Below are 19573 nucleotides of genomic sequence, written 5' to 3'. Positions count from 1 at the left end.
AAATCATACCGTATGTAGCACCTGGTTGACACAGAAAAGATTTTTAGACTTTTGTTCAATGACGTGCATTCATGTTAAGATAGCTGTTTTAGCTCATTTATTGTGTGTTCTTCAAAAAACTGTTTTAAAGAAAAAGTTCAATACTTTGCTGTCATATGTTGAAAGTTAGATGAGATACCACTCTCGTATACAGCCAACAGCTAGTTAGGTTAGCTTAGCATAAAGACTGGAAAAGAGTAAAAATGTCATAGAGTGGTTTTACAGAGTGGTTATGTTGCGGACTATTTCTTGGCTGGGTGCATTCAGTCACACGACTTGAACTCTAGTAAGACTTGAGTCACAAATGTGGTGACTTCAGACGTGACTTGACAAAATCAAAAAAGACTTTTTGGAGTTTTACACATTGTGAAACAAAACAGCTGTGGTCAAACTACGACATCTGGTTACCGCTGACTTGTTCCCATCTCTGTTCATCGTTACCCAACTAACACAAAGTCTTTGTAGGAGCGTAGTTGCAGTGTAACTTTTGTGACGTTGTAGCAACCTACCAAGTGAAATTCTTGAGTGTCGGCGCCAGCAAGATATTTAAATGTCACCACTACATTTTCGATGTTTTCACCTCATTTTGGAGATGTTGTGACTTTTTAGCAACGTTCCAGCAAGATCATTGTATAAAGTACAGGAAACATCATACAGAGGACGTTGAATAGACATTGCAAAAATACCACAGAATACCTGGTACTTGTAGTAGCAAAGTAACTAATAGTAACGCAACTGTAATGTTGCAGTAACATCACTACAATGTCACAAATGATGTGTGACACTTGCAATGTCGCAGGGTCATTATGTGTTTGTAGGATCGCTTATGTCAGGAACTTATCTATAAAATGTTGTTTGTACACTGGTACAGATTAAAGAAATGAGGTGTAACGTGTTGATTTGTGAACGTTTCTGCTGTTGTCATTTGATGCAGCCAGACTGGCTCTTTACCACTGTTTCCTGTCTTTGTGCTAAGCTAAGACAACCGGTTAGCTTCATAGCAAGTTTTATATTATACAAACAGAAATGAGTGGCATCTTTTCATCTAACTTCCGTCATAAAGCTTTTGTCCTAAAAATTGAACTATTCTAAAGTCAATTCAATTCAGTCCATGCTTTGACCTTACTTGATCTGGTATGACCAGTAGCTATGGTGGCTAATGTTAGCTATTGTTAGTAAACTTTAGTTAGATATTGCTGTAAAACAGATGTTACTGAGTCAATCTGCTGACTCTTTTCTCATCACATCTCCCATCTAATTGTGGTTCTTTTACACTATATGGGCAAGGTAGCGCTTACCATTATACTGGAATTGTTCCTTGGTTGTGAATTTTTTCATAGCAGACATTTCAACATGTCATATCAGGAAAAACACAGGAAAATACTAATAGTACCGTCAAATGGAACTCGTGAGCTCCTGGTTATGATACAGGAGGTTGTGTACATGATATGCTTGGAGTTCAAGTAGATAAGTTTTGAGAACATCGCTGCTAGGCAACAGCAGCATGGACACCAAAACTGTTGCGTCTACAAGCTGCCGAGGCTAACAATTTAACAAGCTAGCAAGCAGGTAACCCAATGCAGTAAATACAAAGAATATGGGAATATAAACATTTTCTTCAGACATATTATAAAATAATGTAGAAAAACTTTACAGAACTAAAATTATAATATATAACTTATCATCTACTGAAAAATGGAACTTCCATGGCCTACACCATGTCTGGAAACGTCAGCTAACATGTCACAAAATATAAAAAATCAATTAAAATATCAATTCTTCTTGTGCACATAATAAATGTGACCCTACCTAAAGGCAACATGATAATATTAACTATGTCTATTTAGGGGTCCCAGTAAGACATGACAGCATGACAGCGAGCCAGCATGCACAATAACAAGACCCTGAAACTGAAGCAACTAAATGCAATTCAGCCATCATTAATGTAATTATTTCCACCTGTGCTTTTCCTGCTATGGTAAGTCAAGATGTCTTCTGTTAAAAAGGCCTGTCTGCTGTTCAGCAAATGTTATGTGGGCTTGCTTTAATGCCAGATTTCTTTTTCCAACCTGCTGTGCTCATTTCCATAAAAGAAAATGACCTTTTTGTTATTAATTTGCTCGGCTTGTAAATTCTTCGGGGCGCTGTCAACCTTGCAAGATGAGGTAGTACAGTATATTGGCAAAATGCTCAGATTTTTAACAAGGGAAGACTGTCATAAGATGAGGCTGGATGACATGAATATAAAATGGGAAGTTGGTGAAAAAAAGGGGGGAGAAAGTCAAGAACAAAGGAGCAAAGATGAAAGCAAAAACCACAAAGGACAAAAGTGAAAATAGTGTGTAGTACTGATATGCAAATTCCTAAAAAAACAAAATACCTAAAATAATAATAATAAAACAAAAAAACTTTAGTAAGTGAAAATGAACTGGTCACGTCACATATTTTACAAAAAACTCCTTCAGATTGACAGATGACAAACACCATCACACAGCTGGGACTTCTGATGCTGATTCACTGAACACATTAGAACCTACGCTTAGTTCATGCCCTCATTACTGTATCTGATACTATGTCTTGAAAAGTTGTTTTACAGATGACCATGCAGTTATTCTGACAGTTTTGAATTCATCACAACATGTTGATCACTGGTTTCTGCTGTCCTGCTGTCTGCGTGGCCTCTTCTGACTGCAGCCACACGCTGAATTTCACCTCGTTGCTCAAAAACCTTTATAACCAGGAACAGTTCACACACTTTCTCTGTTGCTCTTGCAGTCTGACAAACTGCAAAGAACAAAGTCCATGAATACCGCTCAGGGATAAGAGAGTGCAGCGGCTCCCTCACGGCCTAATGAAAGTTACTGACGTGACACTTGACATCATCTAAACTCAGCACTGTTCCCTGGTCGTTGTTGTTGTTATGCTTCTTATCTGAGCAGCGACACAGCTTGTACTTTATCACCTGAGTAGATAAAAAAAAGAAGGTCACCAGGATCAACAACCACTGCAGGAAAAGAGAGGCAACATGCATGCTTTCTGATCAAGGATTTATAGAAATGCTGAGGTCAAGTGTCCAAAACACAATTAAAAATATTGCTAATTGTTTAGAACTCTTCAAATACATTTTCTGTAAGTGTTATTTCCCAACATGAAGGTCAAAATGCTGTTTAAAAGCCTTCTCCACCACCAGAGATAAAACTGTGGTGGTAAAATACTGTCTCCTTTTCTTTGTTATTTTTTGTGGGCCTACATCTTGTTGAATTTTAGCACACTGAGTCTAAAACTTGTAGAATCTGTGCATAAGATACTACAATGTGTACATTTTGAAGCTCCCATGAACATTTATTAATTTCACACCATATGATGTTTCAAACTGGCTCTAGTCATGTGATATTCAAGTCGTTCTGATTAAACTCACCTGACAGATATACCATAAAAGTCTGGCTTTTTACCTCATGATTCTGTTATGGTATTTTCAGGTGGTTTAGGATATATTCTACATATGAATCATAGTCACAGGATCCATTGTATTTATTGTACTATATACAAAGTTTTTTTTGTTTGTTTGTTTATCATTTTGTAATCACATGACCTGTCAGGCAACCACCTTAGAGATGCACTTGTAAGCTGTATCTCAGATGTTTCATAAATTGTCACATGGCGGTATATTAATAAATGTTCATGGGAGCATTATCTAGTGGGCAGACTCTATTTTATGCCTGCTTTTGTAAACTCTTTGCACACATTTTGGAGCTGAGCTATGCTTGCTAAAACAACCTCATTCTACAGCTGCTAAAACACCCACATTCCCATAAAAAATCCAGAGAAAAAAGCCTCAGTGTCCTTGGTGGTAACTGCAGCTCTGTATCAACCAAACTGTCACATGCAGCAGGATTATTCTTAAATCTAATCACTTTGCCGGAGAAGTCTCACCTCATAAAGGTAGTCAAAGAGCTCCAGAATGGTGAGTATGCTTGCCCCAATAAAAAGTCCCATCTGACCACCGATATCACCTGGAATAAGAAAAGTGAGTGCATGAAAAAACTACCACCCACCATAAAGACAGAAAAATAACTAAATATATAATGGAACTCAATAAATCTATACCTAGCAGTCCAGCCACTTCATAGGCTTTCTTCTGTTCAATGGTTTCATAGTTGAGAGCCTCAAAAAAGATGTCTAAAACCAGGATATTCTCCCTGTGGAGGAAAGTCAAATCATTAATAATAGGCTAATAATTAACTTATTTATTCAGCATTAATAAGCTGCATATAAATTTTAATGCATGTTTATAAGACACTACATGTGTAAGCATATATTTTCTTTATTAATGACTTTGTCAATGACTAGATGTGAGCACTAAGTTTATAAACAGGTAATGAATGATAATATAGTGGAACACAGTTGTTTATAACTACATTATGGTTCAGTTTTTCTTCTTCTTCTTCTTCTTCTTCTTCTTCTTCTTCTTCTTCTTCTCATTATTATTATTATTATTATTATTATTATCATTATTATAATTACTACTATTATTATTATCATTAGTAGTAGTAGTAATATCTATCTATCTATCTATCTATCTATCTATCTATCTATCTATCTATCTATCTATCTATCCATCTATCCATCTATCCATCTATCCATCTATCCATCCATCCATCCATCCATCCATCCATCTATATGTGTGTGTGTTGATAGATGAGATAAATATATATAGATATATGTAAGAATGTGGTTGGTTGCTCCTTACTTAATATACTGCTCAGATTTGTTGTATTTCTTTGCGAGATATTTAGCAGAGGCCTTGCTGGGGATTTTGACAAAGGACAGCTCTTTGCTGTATCTGGTCATGTTGCATGGCGTCTCACACACACAGAAGTCATTGTCTCGCTCCACCAGGAAATCTGCAGAGAAGAAAACCAGAGTTCAGCTTGACCTTTGGAACAGATCCATGTGGCTGCGACTTAAAGATGTCATGAGATGATGTGTGTGTGTGCATGTGTGTGTGTGTGTCTATCAGTTCCTTAAAGATTCAGACTAGCCGTGGACAAAGCCTTTTTCTTACCAAGAGCTGGGTCAGCACATTCTTTGTATAGCTCGGGGGTGCAGTAGGGTGCATCGCCTGCAACCAAAGCAGCACACACTCACATCAGTCACATCTCTTTGAAGTGCCTGCAGTTGCTCTTCACTGCAGCATCATTGGTGTAACTCTCACACAATAGAAATTAAGAGCTGCTTCCTACCAGGCATATGCACCATGCGACAGTTGCAGTTGTCCACCAGGTAGCGTGTTTCACAGTCGATGCGACAGGCTGTGATGCTGTAACTATCAAAGAAGTCTGACTCCATGGCCGTCACCTTACAATCTCCCCAGGGTGGAGGAAGATAAATCAGCTGCAACAACCACACATCATACATCACATCACTTATTAGACATAAGCAGTTTACACACTTGCACACTTGTTTTGAGTATCAGAAATTTGGCTCCAAACTATTATGAGAGTAAATTAAGGCAAATAAAGAACAAACATCTCGCATGAATAAATGCAGGTGGCTGCCAGATATAGAAGAATAAATCAAAAATAAAACAGCAAAATCAAATTTTGTTTTAATTCCCTATCTGTACAAATAGACACGTGATTTAACTTGGCTATCACTCCTATCAGTGATTATAATAATAACAACAAAATTCAAGACAGCATAATGCAAAGTATCAATCTTTTTTTTAATAGAAATTAATAATATTGCAGATGTCAATTAAAGGAGCAATCTAACAATTCAGCAGTCCAAACAGCGAGCTGGAGCCACAGACTGTATATCAAATAGGTTGAAACCCGTCTATCTATGGTTGAAGTGACTTATTTCCTGCCGCCTCCAGCTCCCCAGACTCAAGGAAACTCAGTCAGGCTGCAGAAACACCACAGGAGAGCAAGGCAAGCACAAGATCCTAAAATGACAACAGCAAGCGCCGACAAGTCCTACACTGAAAGTTGATCAGCTGTTTAAAACCGTCAGTTGTCTTGAATGAAAAGCTACGACCGTTATCCTGGAAATAAAAGCCCACTGCTCTGAAAATACACACTCTGGAGTTAAGTGAGGCCTGTCTCACTGCCTGCAAGACTCCATTAACATATTGCTCAGTTTAACTGTTTAAACATCTGCTCCTAAAATATTACTAATGATTTCTCACGAGTTATAAACAGACACTCATTCATTCGGCACTAGTTTGAACTCTAACATGAAATGGACAAACTAATCTTTCCTTTATCTCTGATGACATATCACAGTCATTTTGTAGTTTATTGCAGTAAATATATTACAGATTTCTGCTTTGAACTTTTTAAAATTAGAATAATAAAATCAATTACTTTTTCAGTCCAGCAGATGGCGCTGAGTTTTTTTTTTTCTGGTGAGGTCAGCAGAGGTCACGGTCAGTGGGATTTATTTTTAATTTTAACATTTTTATTTTCAATTTAAGAGTATGCATTTGATTTAATTTAATTTCAGTTTAGCATTTCTATTTTAATTCATGAGTACCTGTTTTATTTAATTTAATTTTATTTCAATTTAACAGTAGTTTACTCTCAAATTCCCCTGATCCTGAAGTGGCTGGAGAGCTTTTGCTGAATTAGCATCATTTAAAATACCTGTAGTGGTTTAGTGGTCCACAGACGCTCACATTCAGTTTAAATTGGACTGTAGACTGTAATACAAACAGTTAAGTCTGTCTGCTGCATGCTGGTATTTATGACAGGTTTTTATGACAGTACTGTTCAGTGTGTCTACTTGACAGTCTCATTTTGCTGCAGTAAAAATGACTGAGGTGAGATGAACAGACTGAAAAGTTTATCTTATTAGTTAAAACAGATGTTGACAGAGTTTTCCTTTGGGACATAATTTGCAGTTGAAAAAAGGTAATAAATCGCAATATATTGCAATACAGTGGAAACCTCAATTAGTGATCACATCTGTCCAAGTCAAATTTATAACTGTAAATGAATGATAATCGTAACCCATTTTTTTCTTTCTCTTTATTCCTCCAGGAGATTACAATCAAACTGACATTTGTAAAGTAACAAAATGCACAGCTTTGCTTTTTACTGAATTCTATTGACTGTTTCGTGTTTCAGTTTTTCTGCTGCGTCTCATTTTTTGCAGTTTGTCATAAGCTTTGAGGAGACTACATTTTTCATCGAGAGAAAATTGCTTTCTTTTTCTGTCCTAATTTAAATGTGCACACAGCAGCAGCCTCATGTAGCCAGCTGGAAGCAGACTCGTTACTGTGAGGCAAAGTATCATGGGAGTTAAGTAAAAAAATTTTAAAAAATTATTTTCCATATACTGCCATTCATGAAAAGACACAATATGAACACGGTAGGCACATTGCTTGATATTTATGAATGCAGTATTGAAACAGCAAGTGCATACGCATATGTTATTGCAATACTCAGCATATAACAGGATGTTTGTTGAGGGAGCTCTGGTGATTTCCCTCCCTAGTGTTCACCAAGTTAATTGCTGAGATCTAGAAACAAAACAATATTGATATAAAAGAAGTCCAGCAGCGTAAAACACAGGAGCAGTCAGACAGTCATGCATGTTTTAGACAAATCTCAGCCTGGGAAAACTGATTTGGAAGAGAAAACAAAGGCGAATATTAAAATTATTACACAAACTGTCGGTTGCAACCAAGCGTTGGTAACACTTTACAATATAATATAATACATAATATAGACGCAGACATACAAAACCCTGAGGAATTACTGGGGAACGAGTGAATCAGGAACAACCTGATAACTGATTAACTCTGAACGGAGTACTATAATAGATAATGAGTTACTACAGAACAAACTTAGAGATACTATATTAATGAATAATTAGGTAATGATCATTCATAGGTATTTGATTATCTAACCTCTCATATTTCTTGCCTCGTCAGACTTTGATCTAGAAATGTTGCCACGTTCCAATATCTCAGATATTACTTTAATGAGTACAATGTTCACATAACCAGTACAAATGGTGGCTGTAAACGTGTAATAAACCAATAAATTTTACTTGAACCTTACTATAGGTGATATAATGCTACGTGTACAGAATAGTTTCTGCCAAAGTTAGGACAGTTTTGTTTCTTTCCCTTGAGAGAATTCTACATTTATGTTTTTGTCTGTGCTTTTTATCACAGGTCGCTTGGACCTCCCTCCTTCAGTTTTTATAAGCCTTCTTGTTCACTTCAATCTGCAAGTGAACAGTGACGAAACTCTCACTCCAAATTCTCCCCTCTCTGCTGGAACGAGTTCCCAAACTCCATTCAGCAAAATCCCTTCCTGTCTTCAAATATCTATCTCTTCCAAGAGCACTTATTCACATAATATGCTCTTTCTCTCTGTGTGTGTCAGTCCCTCTCTTTATGTCTCTATCTCAAAAGAAAATTGTAAGACATATTGCACTTATATGATATGTTACTTCATGCACCTGCAGACCTTGAATGTAGAACTGAGTGCTGAGGCTCTTATTCTCGAAGGTTTCTCCTTGAGATTCTGAGTCTTGGATTGAACCTCATTTATGTACGTCACTTTGGACAAAAGTGTCAGCCAAATGACTAAATGTAATTGGTTTAAAGTGGGCAGGTCTCTGCTGGAAAAATGATGGCATGGATATCCTTGGAGCAATCAGGATTTGGCATTTGAATCAAAATAGGACGACAGTTGCTCGTGTTACCAGGCCACTGCCAATAAAATCTGATAATTTCACACCCACAAGGTCCTGCTGAAGGTTAGTTTTCTGAGTGTTAAAATCTTAAGAAATAATAACCAAGTATGTTTTTTAACAAACTAACTTGGCTGTTACTTATTTAGTCATGATCATTCACAGGGACAGTTCACCCAAAAATCCAAAATACACATTTTTTTCTTGTACCTGTAGTGCTATTTATCCATCTAGGTAGTTTTGGTGCAAGTTGATGAAAGATATCGCCCGTATAAATGTCTCTCGAATACAATAGAACCAGATGGCACCTGGCTCGTGGTGCCTGAAACGCCAAAAAGTAAATTTGAAAATCTCAACAGCAATGTCTCTTTCCATTAATCATGTCCTGGTTACTCAAGATAATCAACAGATCTTGTTGAGCAGTTTCATGTAGGAACTTTTTTGTTTCTACCAAATTATTAACCTGTGACAACGCAGAAGGACGTGTGCATCTACTGATGGATGCAGGGCTCATGTTTCTGACAGTGTGAGATGTAAATATTTACACTTTGTACTGGTGGCTTGAACATGGTTGATTTTTGAGTCTCATTTCCAGGTTGTTAAATATTCAAGCTTTGGGAATGAAACTCAACAATCAACTCTCTTACCTGTGATTGACTAAAGTCTCCTGTCACCAATTAGACAGGTCTAAAGCCTGAAAACAAATCGAAGTGGAGGAACAAAAGTCTATCTTTCTCTTTTCTCAGTTTGTACATCCTCGATTTCTTTCCTCGCCTCATGTCTTCTCTCACCCGAGTTGCTAGCGGAGGAGGCAGAGAAGAGACATGAGGAGAGAGGAGTCAAGGCAACGGGCATTTAACAAAATGAGACATTCTTCGGTGTCATCATTTTAAAGCAATGTCAATTAAGTTTGATGTGTGGAACGGCTGCATCATCTGTCCTTTCTTTTATTATAATAACCTGCTGCTGTATTTTATGATCTCTGTCAGATGAGCAGAACAGTGTTCATGACAACTTGTATATTTACTCCTAATTCAACCTAATTCAATTCACAGCGTGGCATAACGTGAGAAGAATACAGATGTCATACATTTTTTATTTTACGCACACACACATACATACAGACCTTTATATATGTCATTGTGTGAAGCACTACAAATGTCGAGTGGCGTATATTATATTATATTATAGACCCCTGAAGAAAATACAAGCTCTTCTGCATATATACGGTCACTCACTCACCAGGACTGCAGGCGCTGCTTGACAAAATTTACATTAAGCAAAGAAAGCAGACCAGCCAATGGACAATCTCTTTACAACTGCCAGACTATTTTCTTATCTGATGCAGTGAATTAATGATTTATTTCTACCAATCCTGAGTTTGTGATCATTATAACAGTGGAGAGACTGACCAAAATGGTTTTGGTGAGTTTTACTTTGTTTCTGTCTGTCAAGTTTAAAGTAAAGGTGTTTTACAGAGTTAACAAGGCAATTAAAGCTTTCCTTAGTTCGGAGAGAAAGAAAGAGAGAAACATGACTTTTGACAGTGATCGGTTGTATTTTGCTTTTTAATAAGGAAACTACAGTAGGTGTGAGAATATTTCCTGTCTTGACATTTTGTGAATTCATTTTGTTTATTTTATCGCAGCTTGCACACATCTCACAGCCTTCGTCCTATTATGTTTAACCATAGCTCTCCTCGTTTTTTTGACTGGCAGTGACAGCTGGTATGGGATAAAACTTCAATTTTGAGCCATTACTATTTCAATTCTGGCACCCACCGACATAGCAAGATGACAATTTTTCTTGGATATGTGGCCACCTACTCTGAGGTGATTTATGTTTGCCTGCAGTTTTTCCTTTGTTTTGCCGCCTGCCAATCATGATGTCAGATAAAAGGGTCTATGATTGAGTCACACACACACAACCACACTCATGTTGATCTAGATCACTGTAAAAAAAAGTATATATTGTTTCTCTTTTTCTCTTTTCCCCTTCTCTCCCACGACTAGTAGTTACATCAAAACTGGTGTGAACCGGTGTAGTAATAGAAATGTGGTGAGAACACTGATCATCTTAAATAATTAATACAACTTACAACAACAGGACTCCTGCTACTAAAACTACAAGATACACCAGTGTATCCTCACTCATAGCTCCTCTGGTAAGCCTCCTCTCTCCTCCAGATGCATTTTAGGAATTGAAACAGTCTTCAGGATGGTGTGCTGAGATTGATTTCTAGGTCACAGGGAGAAAGGCAGAGGGACGAGGAGACGAAGAAGCACAAAATAGAGACATAAGAAGAGGGTGTAAGTTTTCTCTCAGACCACTTGCATTATGTTGTGCTGAAAGGTTATTATGGAACTTTTGCCCAGTGGTGCCAAAAATAAACTGCCACCTTTAATGGCGTCCTGAAACCTCTCATCCATGAGTAGATGCATGCATCCTTCTGCGTGGTGATACGGTTGGCAGGTGCATTTCAGTACAAAGTAAAGAGTTCTTCCATGAAACTACTCACAACAAGGTCTGTGGATTATCTTGAGTGACCAGGTCATGATGTCTGGAGAGAAACATTTGGTTTTTTGGAGGCGGTTTTAGCAACACAAACCGAGTTCCATCTAGTTCCATTATATTTGAGGGAAGGCGGACATCTCTATGATCAATATCTCCAAAACTCAGCAACTCAAAACAAAACAATATGGATGGAAAATTTGTATTTTTGAGGTGAACTATCCCTTTAAAAGGTACAGCAGAGTACCTAAGGTTTCAGGAGTTTTAAGAAATACCACACGTATAAAGATGATTTGTACCCTCTGTTCCTGGCAGGAAACAAACGTCTGAAACCCCGGTGCCACTCCGAACCCGAGCTGGTCGATGAAGGACGGCTCGTCCTGACTGTGGATCTGAACTTTAACCCCGGCTTCAAATGACGTCTCATCTGCAGGAAGTCAAATAATGAAAATGTGTTTCAGTAATAAATCCGGACACTCACAAAAGGTTTTGTCCCTGACTTTCACACTCTGAGGTACTGACACCCACACACACACTGTTAGAGTGTGACAAATAACCAGATCTGCCAGCCACTGATGTGAGTGTGTGACTGATGTCCCCCTTACCTGTTTCTCCCCAGACAGGTAGGTATTCATCCTGCTGAATGTCCAGCATGAGCTCAAGTCCATTACCCATACCTCCCTTGGTGGTGATGAGGGGAGGGCGTCCATCATCGCCGGAGTTAAAGGTGTAACACTTCCCGTAGCGAGTAAAGACCTGAGAGACACATCAGAGAGATTTATTTTAATCACATGGCTGCAAAAGGTTTCTTAACAAGGCATTTCCACTGGGGGTCAGTGTTTGACTCGATTTCTGGTGTGCATGTGTGTGTGTGTGTGGATGTGTGTATACAACAGCAATAGTAGGAGAGAAACTGTGTGACAGAAAGAAAAAAGAGGTGAGACAAAAAGAGTGGAAGAGTAAAAGGGAGAAGAGGGAAAGGAGGTCTTCCTGTGGGTTTGTGGGTTACACAATCAACCCACTGAGGTGATGGAGACTGGCAGACTGGTGATTTAACATTCCCTCGCATGCTCTTTATGGTACTTATAATGGACCCGATGTTACCATGGAGACCAAGCATCTTAGTCAGGAAGAATGCAGCCTTAATTTTTAAGGAAAGCCAGGACGCATATGTTAGATTGAAGCTGCGTGAGATATATGACATGTTTAAACAGCCATGAGAGCACGACAGTAACTAGCAAGAAACGTATCAATATGGAGCTTTCTTTGGGGAAGAGCTAATCTTGCATTAGAGCATTTAGAGTTGTGTGAGTCACATTACCCATGCAGGGAGAATGGGTGAGGGAGTGGGAGAGCAGGGAGCAGCGGAAAGCCGGGATGTAAAGTGAAAGAGACAGAGGGAGAGAGGGAGAGGAGGGGAGTTTAGCTGCTACCGCTTGGAGCAGGCTATTGTTCAGTGTTATGGCACAGAATGACATATCTATGATTAGAAGGAACAAACCAACCAAGTAATTGTTGAGAAAGAGTTTGGCTCCTGCCAAGGGCAGTTCAAACATTTTGGCCATCTATCAACTAAGCAGTGAGAGAGTGTCGGTTGCAGAAGCTGACATCAATCTGAGTGGGACAAAAAAAAAAAAAAAACAAGAGAAGAAAAGAAAAAACAGGAAAACATCCAGCTCTATCAAGAAAGGCAAATGAAAGGCACAACACGCCAAAAACAATGAGTGTGCACACATTTAGACTCATACTGACAACCTGAAGGGAATGTTTCTTTGGGAGGAAATGTTTGTTTCACGTGAAGAAGACTTAAGAGTCTACGCTGGCAGCTCTGTGAGGCTTTACCTAAGGCACCAGTATACTTCATCTGAAGTGCCTGTCAAATGGTCGAATAGCTTTGGAAAACCCCCTCCCTCCTATACCTTTCTGACATCCGAATTTGGGGGTAGGGGATGTTGTATGAGACCAATTCTGTAAGTTTCCAAAACCAGCAATCCAACATTCATGTGAGGCTGTGGAATTTATATTTTGGGTTACTGTGTTTTAGTTGCATATATTATATCTTATGTTTGCTGTTTTGTTTTGCATGCAATTAGGATCATTTACATTTTAAGTAGGTTGTTTACATTCTTGCACATATTGTGTTGTGAGTAGTTTCTCTTGTGTTTTGGTTTGGCCACAGCCATCAGGGTGATGCAGCACACCGTACAGAGGCATTTAGGAAGAGGGAGGAGCTGGATGGAGGTGTGAGGTCACAACCGAGGGAGCAGCGCTGTGCCCACCTGCTGTCCAGGTGAGACCCGGCGTACAAGTGTGGCATCAATTTGTGCACGCTATGCGCTCTCCTTCAAGCGTACCTATGGGTGTGCTCATGACAGACTCATGAGGAAGGAGGGACAGAGGGGCTTGATGGTGCGGCCCGTCAGGGAGAAGAGGCTGCAGGCAGGGCAGTGCTCCGTGAGCCACGTTGTCCCCCGGGCCTGACCACCCGCCATCCTGCATGAGAGCCATGGAGAACAGAGGCCAAGCTGTATCTACCCAGGTGAGCCACACCTGGTCTGGACAGCTGGAAAAAAAATAACTGTCCAGACACAGTGAAAGAACAGCAATGTGAAGGGTGGAATAGGATAAGGCAGGAGAAGGGTTACTGTAGAGCTCCCCATTGAGGGCTGTTAATGTTCCTTTCTGGCAGCAGCAGCGGTGTGGTGAGGATGACGGCGGTGTGGCGAGAAGCCAGAGAATGGCAAAATGGTGGAGTAGCTGGGACTGCAAAAGACTGTTGTAACCAAACTCTTTTTTACTCTTGTTCATATTTATTTTATATTAATTAGATTTGTATCTTTTTACTCAAGGCATAGTTTTTAAGTTAGTTTTTACTATCTTTACTATATTTTACATATTAATTATTTTGTGAATAAAGTATTTAATATGAGTCCCGTCTGCCTCCTCTTTTGAATAAATTTCACTGCTCACCTTTGTGGACTCAAATGAGTCCTAGGCTCTCTTGGTGGTGTTGTCAAAACAAAAATATCAAATCTTACTCCGTTCACATTCACACCAACTTCACCCCATATAGGTGGAAAAGGAGCCAGGGTTTGATGTATGTTTTCATATGTATTTATGCTTTTTATTCATTTCTAAGGCCTGCATTGGTTGTGAATTGCTTGCATGGACGACTCTTTGCAAGCTCATTTGCCCTTCAGGGACGGTAAAGATTATCCAGTCAATCCAGTGAACTTCTTGCTCAAGCCCTCTTTCTGGCTGGAAAGCAGTAAAGTGAGGCCAGCCCTATAAAAACAAAAGTCTGTCCCTGTCTTACTGAGTGAGTGATGAAGTTACACTATTGTTTGTGGTCAGGTGTTTCCCCCATTGGCTGTTGTTCTTTCAAAATAAATAAGCACAAAAAGTCCTCAATTATGTCCTCAAGACCAAATTGACCAAACAAGAACCAGCCATATACTATGTTTCGACCTAGTCTTGTTTCATTCGGTCCATAACTCTTTGTGGCATTTTTCATGTGAACAACTAACAGCAACCTTATAAATGCCTTCCAGGAGAGACTATCTGAAAATGTGTGCTGGTATCCCACTGTTAAAAAAAACTGTCCCTCTTTCCTCTCTTATTATAGCAGATCTCTCACTCTTTCCTTGAGGGTGGCCATTTAGAATAACTGTGAACACTTTTGATTTTTGACATGGTCGAACAACATGTCCTACGAACGGGCTCTGTTTGAGCATAAGCCGACCCTTAGGCACAGTGTTGCTTTAGCTAAATAACAGCATGGCAATATCCTCACAATGCTAACATGCTGACGTTTCAGGCAAGTCCACATTAGAGTGTTCAAGTACTACAAGAAAGCTAGAATTTACTTTTTAATTTCCATTTTTTATTCATGCATTTTTTAGTTAGCCGTGAATTGGACACAAACTCAGCAGTTCTTCTGTCACTTCAAATTGGTTTTTAAGCCCTTGATGAAAATGGCTTACTGAGTATTGTTTTTTTTTTTTTTTGTTTTTTTTGTCTGTGCTTTCATCAAATGCCAAATTGTGTTTTTATTTCAATGGATTATGAAGGAGCAATTTAAATTGGTATGAAACAACTAGAAAAAAAACATTAAAACAAAATAATTTTGCAGGCTGGATAATATAATATTTTTAAAATCAAGTCACGGGCCTCAGGGAGGGGGAGAAGGTTTGAGACCCCTGTACCACAGGAACAGTCAGAAGATCACCAAAGTCGATAAGATTCATCCTCTGGGAACCATGAATGTCTGCACAAATTGTTATAAATTAAAACTTTATCCTGTTGGCGGCACTAGATGAAAAATCAGGGAATCCCAAAGTCCTTCAGGGACCATGACATTTCATGGCAGTTTTATAGTTGATATCTAAGTCGAGGCCAAAGCAGTGAACTGACTGACTGACCAACAGACCCACACTGCTAGAGTTCAGCAGCTAGTGTGGATAATAATGATCACGTAAACATAGCTTTGGTTAAACGTTTTCTTTTACTTTCTGTGTTCATCAACCTGCTGCAGCTGGTTTTCACTAAACATTTATTCACACTTATTGATCACAGACTTGAACCCAGCTGGCTCCTTTAACATCTGTAAGAGCTAACCAAGCTGCCTGAGAGGCACTGCCTTTTCTTCACAAATGAAAGCATAAATGTGTCAGATCATACAGTGGCTGCACTTACTGTACTTCATAAATAAATCAATCATTACATAAACGTTAAATCCATGTGTGTGATGGGTGAATGATGTTCACACCAGCATATTGATCGATACACAAATGTGTGGCGATGTCAGGTGACATTTGTTTTCTGTAACTCTGCCTCTTGCTGAATAGTTGATATTATGACAGAGGTGAAAAGAATAAAAGGATAAACCTAAATAATGCACAAAGTCTGCACAGCACGCATACTGTGGCTTCTTGTTCTGCTTGTTATGATCAATGAATAAATTATTGTGCATATATGAAAAGGGTTCTCTGCAGCAGAAATCATATGGAACATGAGAGACGATAGGTGTCACGACAAACAGAAACTCTGACTTCTGAGAGTGAAACTTTACTTGTTAATTCTGACACATGTACACTCTCAGCACTCTTTTGCTTAAAGGTACTTCAAAAAATGAAGCAGTCCCTTTTTCCACAGAATTATACATTACTTTCTGACTGCAGTCTTCACAAGCAATAATCTTCAGAGATCTGTGATCAATAAAGCTGTCACTCACACACAATTTCCCACGTATTGAAAAGCACTCAACAGAGCTCTACTGTAATTAATTATTATGCACATAATTATGCATATCTGTTTTTAGAGCCACATCAGATTCTGAAAGAATCTCTAAGTCACAAATCCATGCACTTTCCCGTCCACTTAGCGAGGTCTTCAGTCTCTTGCAATCTGTGTGCTGCTAAAAGACGTCTCCGCGGGATAAGTTCAATCCATTAGTGCTCTGTTGTTTTATGAGGATGTTTTCAGAGACTTTAGAGCCGTCTTGGTTAAGAGCAAACACTTCCACTGTTATTATGCTGTACGCTTAAACAGCTATCACAGGGAAAATGCTATTTAAATGCAACAGCGAGCAGAAAGCAGGCCGCCGTGAACAACACAAAAAGATATCCACATGTGTTGCATCCTATTGTGTGGCTTGTGTAATTTAGGACTGTAATCCGATTTCAGTTGACCTGGAAAAACTACACTGGGTACCTTCATACATGAATAAACTTCATGGAAATAAATAAAGGGATTAATATTAATAAGATTAAGAGTCTACAGTCATGCTAGCAGCTCTGTGAACCTGTACTTACACCCAGTACACTTTAACAAAATGCTAATGTCAGCATGCTAACATGCTCACAATGACAGTGTTAAAATGTTTAACAGTTTTTTTTCACCATAGCTCAGCATGGTAGCATGCTAAGTTTTTATAATGACTGTGTCCAAAATAATAAACCTATTCACTATCTAGAGAATGTAGAGGACTCTATTGTGAGCTCACCGCACAGTGAACTCTCTCATACTCTATCCAAGCAAAAAAAGAAAATTGGATCTGATAGTGGCGGTGGAAAATTTAAGACACACTGAATGTTTTTGATTCTAATCCTGTGTACTTGCATTTGTCCCCTGTTACATTCTATAAGTGTCAAATAATAATTTGCGAGTATTTTTATATCAACATTTATTCTCTTTTCTTTAAATATAAAACATATAAATCAAAGGTCCAGTGTATACGATTTAAACACACAATAAGTAATTTCCACTGCTCTCTCATATTAAAATAACAGCAAAAGTAGATTGATGATGGCGAGCAGGAAACACACTGTTACTCTGAATAAATTACAGATTTCTCTGGGTTTGATTATAGTTGGAAACACTTGGTACACAACTCAGTTAAATATATGGCACATGTTTAGAAATTTTTATATGTAAAAGCTATATATTACAGCTTTAAGGGTAAAAGACAAGAAAAGAAGAATACGCTTTACAAAATCCATCCATCCATCCAATAACTGTTGAGATGTTTCAGCCAAAGATGGTGGACAACCCAACAAAGACTGCCATTCCTCGAGCCATGCCACTAGCCTGGCCAAAAACCTCCCCTGCATGATTATTCAGACAGCCTACAGTGTGTTTTAGACCCAAAGGAAAAAAAAAATCAGCAAAGCAACAAGCAAAGAAAGCCAGCACAGACTGGTGCATTCTGTGAAGGTGACTGATTACAGTTTACGCTGTTTGAAATGGGTGATCTTGGAGTCTGATCACAAATGTTTGCAGCACAAAAGTGCAAATAATTCATGAATAAAAGCATCAAAGCCAAACCATCCCCCTCCTCTGTTTGGTTCTGAATGAATAGCTGACTCACCACGCTAATAACCAGTCTCGGGTTGAACAGAGAGCCACTGCAAAGAGAAAGTAAACTATAGGCAGGGGATCGAAAGCCAGAGGCACAGTGGACTTTGTGTGTGTGTGTGTGTGTGTAATAATGATGATGCCCTGAACATGGAATCAAACCCTGAGTCACTGGTTGTCAAAATAGAGAAGTCAAGATGAGAGACAAACAAGAATAGGTAGAAGCCAACCGCAGGGCTCCTCGGGGAGTACGGATAAATAAAAGGCTTCATAGAGAAACTCTGTCTCTTAATTGGAAAGAGAGGACCAAAGGACTGTGCTGTCAAAACAATAGAAAGATACTGACTGTATGGATGTCTACCATCTTTGTGCCTGTAGTTTTAAAATGGTCAGAAAAGTGAAAACCTACATGTGACTGCTTTACATTTATATTTTATTTGTATTTTCAGCCACATTAGCATTGCTACTGCTGCAAACCAGACATTAAGAGAACGCATCACCATCATAAAAATAGAATCATCTTAACCCTTAAGTTAAATTAATTATCTCTGTGGACCTGGCATTTGGCCTCCGTGAGGTTGCTCCTAAAATTATGAAATTCCAGGTCTTCTATCAGCTCATTTTTTGGCTGTGCAGTGCACAACTTTACTGTCTTTTATTCACAATAACTATCACGACAGTGTGTAATGCTTTAAATTAGTACTCATGGCAGACATGCACTCAATCATTAAATAGTTCCATCAATTGAAACCGTATAGAATGATGATGATGCTTTTGACTTGGGTATTTCAAGACCCCAACACATTGGTATTTTTTAAAATGCACTAATTAAAAGAGGAAAAGAAAGCAATGACATAAAGTTATTGGGAATAAAGTGAGATATGACAAAAAAGTTTCCCTCTGGGGTTTGGAGTATGAAGGTTAACAGCCCAGCAGCTTGTTGCCACTGAGTGATCAGATTCTGATTGTTTCTGTGACTTTCACAGTCTTTAAAAAGAAGGTTTCATACTGTGAATTACCGCTGAGCTGACAGTGGCACTCTCAGTCACCAGTGAGGAGCTCCATTTCTAAGTGCTACTGATTCGGTCGATGACAGTGGTGGCAGGTCCTTGTCCCGACTCGGGGTTTCCAAAGCTTCACAGGGGGTCACAAGGCCATCTTAATTTTAAATAGGAAATTTGCAGCTTCTTAAATGAGGCAATAAACTCCTCAGTGTGTGTTCTATTTGTCAAGAAAATGGAGTTTACCTGCTGCAAAATCCTTTATTTTTCTCAGTTTTCTACTCTCCACATCTGAGTAGCCAGGAGGCATGCTAGATGAGTATTTTGGCCAACACAATAATCGCTATAGGCTAGGGTGATGAGAAATGGCAACACGGGTGTGGAAGTCACAAGTTTGTCCATAATACATCCTGGTACATGCAGGAACTATTGCATGGCCCTGTGAGCAGGAAAACTCT

The 19573-nt window shown here is 38.8% G+C and overlaps 1 protein-coding gene across 1 annotated transcript in view; it reads right to left on the bottom strand.

Moving 5' to 3' along the window:
* Nucleotides 1-1814: 1814 nt before the first annotated feature.
* The window catches only part of LOC146324967 (acid-sensing ion channel 1-like), a 73066-nt gene continuing 55307 nt past the window's right edge, over nt 1815-19573 (bottom strand). The window contains exons 3-10 of the mRNA XM_084720648.1: nt 11865-12015; nt 11559-11686; nt 5283-5433; nt 5105-5161; nt 4790-4943; nt 4147-4238; nt 3973-4052; nt 1815-3001 (exon numbers count right to left, since the gene is read on the bottom strand). Coding sequence (XP_084576774.1) covers nt 2888-3001; nt 3973-4052; nt 4147-4238; nt 4790-4943; nt 5105-5161; nt 5283-5433; nt 11559-11686; nt 11865-12015 — 927 coding nt within the window. The 3' untranslated portion in view covers nt 1815-2887. The remainder of the gene's footprint in view (nt 3002-3972; nt 4053-4146; nt 4239-4789; nt 4944-5104; nt 5162-5282; nt 5434-11558; nt 11687-11864; nt 12016-19573) is intronic.

This window comes from Lutjanus erythropterus, chromosome 6 (assembly GCF_056507025.1).
Source record: "Lutjanus erythropterus isolate fLutEry1 chromosome 6, fLutEry1.hap2, whole genome shotgun sequence".
NCBI lineage: Eukaryota > Metazoa > Chordata > Actinopteri > Lutjaniformes > Lutjanidae > Lutjanus > Lutjanus erythropterus.
Note: the sequence above shows the minus strand (reverse complement) of the source record. Positions and strands in the feature narration are given on the sequence as shown.